General features: G+C 34.3%; 1 protein-coding gene across 1 annotated transcript; it reads left to right on the top strand.

The window, feature by feature from the left end:
- The first annotated feature begins 313 nt into the window (after nucleotides 1–313).
- On the top strand, nucleotides 314–3,527 carry LOC131068451 (BES1/BZR1 homolog protein 4). The gene is made up of 2 exons (XM_058003636.2): nucleotides 314–992; nucleotides 2,814–3,527. The coding sequence occupies exons 1-2, from the start codon at nucleotides 747–749 to the stop codon at nucleotides 3,477–3,479; spliced, it is 912 nt and encodes a 303-aa protein (XP_057859619.2). The 5' UTR covers nucleotides 314–746; the 3' UTR covers nucleotides 3,480–3,527.
- The last annotated feature ends 6,311 nt before the right edge of the window (nucleotides 3,528–9,838 follow it).

Raw genomic sequence — 9,838 nt, 5'->3', positions numbered from 1 at the left:
ATAAATGGACGACCTTCCACCCAAAAATTAAAAACTATGACCCAGATCAGAGTCGAAGAGGACCTTTAGGTTGACCGGATAATGTCTTAGAATACTGACACCTGTCAGTCTGCCATAGCCAGAGGATTCTGCACTGTTCTCTGTATATATGTTGCATTGCATGACTACCTGACAGTCAGTATCTGCAATTATTGGAAATTCTTGCACCCTACTCACACCATCCTTCCAATGCCATGAAAAAGTGCATAGCCTACTAAATGTATATATGTACCCAAAAAAATGAAAAAAAGTGTATTCTAAATGAATATATATGTACCAAAAAATATGAAAGAAGTTTATAAAATAGATGCATATATGTACCCAAAAATCCCAAATATTAAACAGAATGGAAGTTTTGTCCAGATACACTATGGTACAGAATATATTGACTTTGCTTGCGGTGCGAATCCATTCCCATTTATTTGGAACTAATCTGAACCCTACATTATATATACATCTACTAAGCCAATTGCTGTAGGCTACTGTATTAGTCTCCTTGTGTCACACTACACTGGCATTGGTTAACTAGCTGATTGGGTGGCTTTAAGGCAATGTAATGTCCACATTTGTTGATACTCAGCATTAAGTTTCTCTTGGTTTTAGGGAAAAATGTATGTTGGTGTTTGAGAATGATTTAGGGTAGTTCTGCTTGATTGAAGTAGCGGCTACTGGATGGTAGAGATTGACTCAAGTGAAAAGAAAAGAGGATGAATGATAATGGGTCCTCTCACAGTGAGGGGAATGGCAAGTCAAAGAGTAATGCAAAAGACAAGGAGAAGACCAAGTTAAGGGAAAGGCACAGGAGATCCATTACTACTAAGATTTTCAATGGGTTGCGAAAATATGGAGGTTATAATTTGCCCCCTAGGGCTGATATTAATGATGTTTTGAGAGCTCTGGCAAATGAATCTGGTTGGATTGTGGAGTCTGATGGTACTACTTACAGAGAACAGGTGAGGAATTGGGTGTATCCATTTTTTTTTAGGTATACAGTATACACAAGTATTATGAACCCCCATTTGATGTTGGTCAATATATAAACAAGATTGACACACACATGCACCGATCTGATGTAGTCTAATAGATATACAGGAATATCTGTATATTACCATATACACACCTATTTTTATGATGAACTTGATGTTGGTCAATATGTCCTCACTCGTGTTTTATAATGGATTTGGAGTTGCTCAGTATATGCATAAGAACGTCTATGTATGCATGCAAGTCATCCCTGTAGTGAAACCAGTTGATTAGGCATATCCAAGCCACAAAGAGCTTATGTTACATAATATTTCTTGTTAAACTCATCAAATTTTTATAATATTTTTTTATTATTGAAAGTGATTTCTAGGTTTAACTGTGTAAAACCTTTTGTTCATCAATATTTCATCAAAATGAGAAAAAGTTACTGCAGGAAAAATATGATGGTGGATCATACGATATGATTGAAAATATTGATGCAAAAAAAAATTACACAGTTGAATCCATAAATCATTTTCAATAATATTTTCTTTGTGCTTGTGTTACAGTGTAATATGATTTTGAAATGTTTTATAGTTTAAGTTGTTGGAGGCTTGAGTATTTTATATTGTGTGTGCAAGTGAGAGAAATAGAGTAATATAGAAGACATCAAGTTTCCACAATCCATTAGATTTAAAAGAGCTGCTTCTGGATGAGATTGTGTGATAGTTTTTACATCAGCCTTTCGGATCATGCTCTATGATCTATCATCAGAATGATTGAATGCTAATAGAATAATATAATTTAAATTGTTTCATCTTGTTTGTTGAAGTCCTATACTTCATATAGGAATAGGACTATGTACTGTTGATTGTTGTATGCATATGTTTAATGATGTCCTCTGCCATAAAATGTTCTGGAAAAATTCTGAATCAATGTTAGAAACAAACATGTATTTTCAAAGCAAGGTGGCCTCTGGAAGCTTAAAATCTTTAAATTTAAATTTGTGATTCAATTTAAAATGAATCCATCTTTATTGGAAAGAGAGTAGTGCATATTGGAAGTGGATTCAGTAATGCATTTGTGAATTGTATAAGTAATGTACTTCCTCTGTTTCCTATAGCCTATAAGCAATTATCACTGCATTAGGATTTTGATCCCATAGATATGAAGTTTTTGCTTGATCCTATAAATCCTACCTGTTTTAGGTCTTCGATGAAGGGTTAAATATCACACATGTTGGTTGTTGTATGCATATGTTTAATGATGTCCTCTGCGATAAAATGTTCTGGAAAAATTCTGAATCAATGTTAGAAACAAACATGTATTTTCAAAGCAAGGTGGCCTCTGGAAGCTTAAAATCTTTAAATTTAAATTTGTGATTCAATTTAAAATGAATCCATCTTTATTGGAAAGAGAGCAGTGCATATTGGAAGTGGTTTCAGTATTGCATTTGTGAATTGTAGAAGTAATGTACTTCCTCTGTTTCCTATAGCCTATAAGCAATTATCACTGCATTAGGATTTTGATCCCATAGATATGAAGTTTTTGCTTGATCCTATAAATCCTACCTGTTTTAGGTCTTCGATGAAGAGTTAAATATCACTCTAATCCAAAATCTGTTATCACTGATGCTTAAAGTTGCAAGTATAGCACAAAAGGAGACATTATATTTTGTCCATCCACAACAAAGCAAGGTCTTCTTGTCGCATTCATATCATCTCCTTTTGTGCATATTAAAAGATTCCCAGGGCAAATATTCAGTGTGTATTAACTTGTACATGGGTTCAATTGAATATATACATGTACAGGGAATGCAGAAGATATCAGGTAACCAGGCTACCTCTCAGTTAAGGCAAGCTGCTCCTCTGAAATCTCCATTGACATCCACCAGCAGTTTGGGAGGAGGAAATATAGGGGGCTTTAACTGTGCACTTCCTGGGATGATCACCACAGCCACAGACAGCACTTATACTATTGACATTAGAGGTGGAGATTGTTCAACCACTGCGTCTCCTAAGAACATGGGGAAAAAACCTCCTTCCCATAACAACAAAAGCAACTCATATGTTCCCAATAACTCTCCTCTTTCTTCTCCCTTCATTTCTCCTGCCTCTAGTGAAGTTTGCGGACAGGGAATTCATATGGGCAACAGTCTATTCATGCCGTCCTCTTATGAAGATGTTGGTGCCTATAACAGTGCAGATGCAATGGAAGCCATGGCCATGATGAACAGAAGCAGCAATAATGCCAATCTCAATCTTCAGCAACAAGAGAACTTTGTGCTTAACAATTGCAACAGTTCTTATGCAATGCCTGGTTCGATGCTTCCTCAGCAACATCCAACTCTGCAAGAGTGCAGGGCTTCAAATCAGAACACACCCATTGGATCCCCACAACAAGGGATTAATGACAAAGATGAACTCTTGGATGCTCCAGTTAACAAAGATTGTTGTTTTGCATTTTCTGTGGAATAATGAAATCAGTAATTTCTATTGGGAACCAAAAAGTTCCCCTTTTCACTACTGAATCTAAGATTTTTCCTATAATAACTATCAATTGCATACATTTGATCTATTTTACATACATTTGTGTACTACATGAGCTCAATCAGTAGGTCATTTGTTTGTGCAAGAAGGACTTTGATGAAAAAGTCATTGCTTCAAATCAATTATGCATTGGGGTAGAGAGATAGAGAGAGATGGAAGAATAAATATGAAGAGATAGAGATAGAGAGACAAAGAGATATAGATGTAGAAATCTAGAGAGAGAGAGAGATATGAATAGAAGGAGACATGTATAGATATAAAAGGGGAGAGAGGAAGACAGAGGTGAAGATGAAGATAGGACAAATAGATAAAGAGATAGAGAGAGGGGGTAGAGATAGAGAGAGAGAAAGTCAACATTAAAGCTAGGTTGAATTTTATTTATTGTTGATTTAAATATTAAAACATAATTTAAATTTTATTATTATTATTATTTTTTGAATCTATTATCGTATTATATATATATATATATATAGTGAATTTACATATAAAATTGCATTTGATGTATACAAACATGATAAACATTTATTTAATCTATAGAAACATATTGATTCTCATTAATTATTTTTTTATGTAACTTTTCTAATTTATTCATAAAAAATTATATATAATAGAAAAAAAAAATCTTCTCAATTATGTTATTTTAAAAATAAAGGAGGGGGGTCCACTAAGTGATCTAACTGATTAATTTATTTGAAGTAATTAAATTATAGAATTATCATGAAATGAAATTGTGAATTAAAATATAAAGACAACAAATAAATATTTATTTATAAATATGAAAATTTAACATAATCTTAATCTATTTTAAGTAATGAAATTATAGAAACATCATTGAATTGAGGGTTCAATATAAAGGTGACAAATAGATATTTAAAGAAAATAATCTTGTTACTATATTTAATTTTATAAATATGAAAAGATATTTTTGATAAAATCTTAATTTATTTGAGTTTTGCTAGATTCCCTTGAGTCGAAAAAAGGGTGACACAAAAATAATGAATGGTCATGATATTTTCGATCATCTTGCACACTCCTAGATCAATTGTAATTGTTGATCTCAAAAATTAGACATAATCATGGTTCAATATAAAGGTCACAAATAGATATCTAAAGAAAATAATCTTGATACTATATTGAATTTTATAAATATGGAAAGATATTTTTGATAAAATCTTAATTTATTTGAATTTTGCTAGATTCCCTTGTGTGGAAAAAAGGGTGACACAAAAAATAATGAATGGTCATGATATTTTCGATCGTCTTGCACACTTCTAGATCAATTGTAACTGTTGATCTCAAAAATTAGACATAATTATGTCATAAGAATGTCTTCCGCATAATTATAGTATAATATAAACATTACAGTGAAAATATACAATTTTCTTAAGAATTTAATTATTAAATCTATATAATTATAATTATAAAAATAAAATTAATTCCTCATTCACAACAAAACAACTGAATTTCAATATTATAGTAGGATTTAAAAGTAGAGGAATTTAATGGAGCAGTGTTGACAATTACAATTGAATAAAGATGATATTCTCAAACAACATTCTGAGACATAGGGCGTCTAGTAGATCACATCGCTTGGACAACAACACAAGGGTAATATTAGTGGTGGATTGACCATGCAATTAAAAGGTTATATCGTGCCTTTTTCTCTTCATTTGTGGTTTGCTCTCTGTTCCCTTTTCTTTTTTGCTTTGTTTTATTTTCCTAAGTTTGTTTATCTGTTATTTGGCCTAGATTAGTTTTCTAATGTCAGTTAGTTTTTTGTTTATCTTTACTCTTCTTCCTCTTTTTTTGTCTTGATTTTTTTTTTTTTTTTTGTCTTTTGTTCGTTGTTAGGGCCCAAGGCTACATTGCTCTTGTTTCTTTTTGTTGTTCTGTTTGTTTTCTTTGTTTTACCTCTTCATTTCTTGCTTTTTAGATTTGACATCAACATTATGCACAGGAGAATATCATACCACTGTTAACATTCAACAAAATATTCAGTAAATTTACAACAAAATATTCAGTAAATTTACAACAAAATGGAAATTAAAAACCAAACAATGGGTGAGAAAAAGAAATCAGATGTTGGAAACAATTGGAATAAAACCACAACTAGGTATAAATCAGAGCAAGCAACCTTATTGATAGGTGTCACAGAGGAAGTTGAAATAGACATTAACCTAATGGAAGAACTCACCATTATCGAAAAATTCATTGGACCTCGGTTGGATAGAAGAACCATTAAGCAATGGATAGAAGACAAGTGGAAGATATAAGTAATTCTTAAATTCTTACCTAAAGGCTTCTTTTTAGTCATATTTGCCACAATTTAAGAAAAAGAGAAGATAATGCAAGCTAGTTTGTGGACCATGGAGGAGAAGCCTGTATATATGCAACCATAGAGTCCCAACTTTGATCCATCAAACCTCTCACCATATGACAAACCAATATGGATCCGACTCTATAAACTTCCATTACAGTATTGGGCTAGTGATTGTCTGGAAAAAATAGGAAGAACTCTCGAAAAAATGATGGAGACATGACAATCATTGAAGGAGACTCATGCTTATACGTAAGTATGCAAATAACAGCAGTGAGCGAGGTACCAAAGAAGATTTCTCTAATGATCAATGGTGAAATATGAAACCAATCAGTAGAAATTGAGGAAGAGAAATAATTCTGTCTAAAATGCAGAAGTAGGAAGCATAAAGAGGAGGATTGTAAGGGCACTATACTCAAAAAATTTAAAATGGTTCGGAGGAAAAAATGGAAAAGCACTAACCCAACTTGTAGAGTGGGAAGTATTGGATGTGATGCTAAAACTAATATAGTTCTAGCTCAATCTTAAAATAGAGCAGAACCTGAAGAAGCAATACAACCTCACAATTTGAAGGCTAGTATCCTACAGGTGACTCAATTTGATCCAAAAGAAGTTCCAGAGCACAAGGTCAATGATAGAGAGGAAGATGAAATTGATAGAGAGGAGGCTGAGAATGAATTAGAACCAAATTGTGAGGATACAGATATAATAGACCAAAGATGTATTTCATAGTCAACAACTATGCTCTTGGGAAAATGCAAACCAAATAAGGGGGATGTAGGAAGTCAACAAGACAGGAGAGGGAAGATGAAGCAAAAGAGAAGGGATATGCTAGAATAAAAAAAATCATGACAAAAACCAAGGGAGTGGAGGCCTCTCTTGGGAAGCAATGAAGATAACTACTTGGAATGTCGGGGCCTTAATACCCTTGACAAAAGGTACTTAATGAAGCGTCACATGCAGAGAATAACAACAAACATAAATTTGCTTCAGGAAACAAACTAAGAAAATAAGAAGCCACAAAATTCTTAAACTATTGTAAGCCATGGATGGGACTTTTCAGGATGTGGAAGGGTCTGCAGGTGGGTTGGGGGTTCTCTGGTAAGAGCATGAAATCTCACTAAATTTGGTTGAGCTTAAATCAAATTTCATGATCAGTTCGATGTATAACAACAAACTAAACATCAATTTCCTGCTTGTCAAAGTATATGGGCCAACAAAAACTGAGGAGAAAGCATTATGTGGATTCTTCAATGCGACTAATGGACTTCGACATGGAGATCCAATATCCCGCTTCTTGTTTGTGATAATGGTGGAATCTATGGGAAGAGAATTAAAACAGAGGCAAGATAATAACCAATTGAAGGGTATAAAAGTTGTAGAAGACATGGAAGCAATCACACATGTTTAGTTTGTCGACAACACAATACTGTTTGGAGAAGCAAGCATCAAAGAAACCAGAGATATTAAGGAAGTCTTGGATGCATACACAAAAAATGTCAAGACAGACCACGAATAGACAAATCAGAAATATACTTCTTTAATATTCAAAAGTCTATATAGAGATTGATAGCGATGGAGTTGAGTTTCCAATTTCCGCATTGCCCACCAAACATCTAGGGGCTCCAATTTTCTCAGGAATATGCAAGTCAACTCATTGGGAAGAGGTGGTGGAAAGATGTAGACGTAAAATGACATCATGGGAAAACAAATGGGTTTTGTTAGCTAGAAGAATTATCATGATCAAATCAATCATATCAGCAGTTCCTATCTTTTTTATGTCATGTTACCATATAACACATAAAGTAGAGGCAGATTTGGAAAGCTTGCTCAAAGCAATTTTTATGGGAAGGAGTGAAGGAGGTCAAAAAGGTGTGTTTAATCAACTGGGAGAATGCATGTTTGCCAAGAGAAGTAGGGGGACAAGTTAAGATGGATTAAGGCACAAAACATTGCATCGGGCGCCAAACTTGCATGGAGAATGTATAGGGAACTGCATAGACAACGGTGCAATTTTTTTCAAAACAAATACTTAGATTCTCCAAATCCAATACATAGTCTACCATTGGTAATACAATTAAAGGCTTAGATGTTTGGCAATTTATTTGGAACAATAGACATTTGATAATTGAGCACTTGACGTGGAGAATCAATAACGAGCAAAGGTCGGATTTTTGGAGCAATTCATGGAATGACCACAAGCCTATTTTGGACATAATCCACATATTAGCCTATGTGGACAACTTAAGGGGCTTGAAAGGATTGAAAATTATCAACTATATGGTAGATAATATAGAGTTATTAGGAAAATCTCATAAATGGTTCTATACTCAGATACCAGTTCTTGGGGAAAATGGCCAGGTTTGGGTCTTGGTTCTTGCTCGGTCCTGGTCCGAGCCTGGTTTGGCCTGGGTTCCACCCGGGTCCTACCCAAGTGGCTGGGTTCCCTGCAAGACCCATAGGGAACCCAACCGCTTGGGCAGGACCTAGGTGGAACCCAAGTCGAACCCAGGCGGACCTAGGTGAACCCAAGCCCGTGGGTTCCCAAAAATGAGGCCCACGGGTCATAAAACAAAACAAAAAAGCAAATAAAAAATAATTTTTTTAATGGGTTTTTAACATGTAACATGGTTTTCTAACTTGAATCAATTTAAACTTGAAACTTGAATATTATCTTGTTTGCAAATTTTGAATATGATATTACATTTACGATATATGAATATCAGAATATTTATTGGCATTGGTAATTATGGATTTATGATTTATCTGTTATCATTTATGTATCATTGTATGGGAAAGTTACATTGTATGTTTCATATTTGTATGTTTGAACTGTGAACATATATAATTTTGATGTTTGAACATATATATAATATATGACATATGTGTGTGTGTGTGTGTGTACCCACACCCAAGAATTTTTTTTTTTGCCGAATCTGCAAATCCGTACCCAAATCCGAACTGGTAACTTAGGTTTTATATGTCTTCGCTACCAATCTCATAGGATCTCCAACAAGCACTAAAATAGGAATTAGAGAAAAGAACATTACAGAAAAAAGATCAAGAAGACGAAGTCATATGGTGTGCCTCTAAGACTGGAGAATACTCTGCCCGAATAGGATATGCAATCCAAAATTTGATTCAAAATGACCATAAGTGGCCACATCTATTGTGTTGGAGCCCTGTAGTGCTACCAAAGGTTGGGGCTTTCCTTTGGACTATCCTTCATAACGAATTCTTACAGGGGACTGTCTATACAAAATTGGCTTCTATAGACCAACTAGATGCCCACTATGTCTCAAGGATGAGGAGACATGTAATCATCTAATGTCAAATTATTCATATACAGCCCACTCTTGGAATTGGTTACAAAAAAAAGTTTGGATGGAGAAGTCCTAGACATAAGGATATTAAAGAGTTAATCAATAGCTGGCCAAGGATCGAAGGCAATGCATTATGGGCTAATATATGGACCATTGTTCCATCTATATTGGTATGGTAGGTTTTTAAAGAGACAAATAGAAGGATTTTCAAGGAAAAGGGAAAAGAAGTTGGAGATGTCATCAAAATTATCAAAGACAACATCATTGAAGTAGGGAACTCCAAATGCAGATTCAATAAAAAGACAAGATTTAGTCTTTGGGATGAGCAGATTAGGAAGAAATGGGAAAATCTCAAGATCCCATATATTATCAATAGCATCAAGAAATAGAATCGAGCCTTGGTTAAATGGTCCCTTCCCAACATAGATAGATGGATGTTGAATTTTGACGGGGTTGCCAAAGGAAACCCAAGCAGAGCAGGAGCGACTTGCATCATTAGAGACAATGCAAGTAATGTGTTTAGGCTATTTCAAAGAACTTGGGAGTGACCACAAACAATGAAGCCAAAATGGAAGCCTTACTAATGGGTTTAAAGCTATGCAAAGCAAGAGAGATTAAAAACATCGATATAGAAGGGGACTCATAAA

Source organism: Cryptomeria japonica, chromosome 9 (genome assembly GCF_030272615.1).
Source record: "Cryptomeria japonica chromosome 9, Sugi_1.0, whole genome shotgun sequence".
In the NCBI taxonomy this organism is placed as follows: Eukaryota; Viridiplantae; Streptophyta; class Pinopsida; order Cupressales; family Cupressaceae; genus Cryptomeria; species Cryptomeria japonica.
This window is presented reverse-complemented; position numbering and strand designations above follow the sequence as displayed.

Bases quoted from the DNA above. Each gene is read 5' to 3' on its own strand.
- LOC131068451 (XM_058003636.2), top strand. From the start codon at position 747: ATGAATGATAATGGGTCCTCTCACAGTGAGGGGAATGGCAAGTCAAAG. The intron at 993-2,813 runs GTGAGGAATTGG...ATACATGTACAG, and splicing joins GTACTACTTACAGAGAACAG to GGAATGCAGAAGATATCAGG.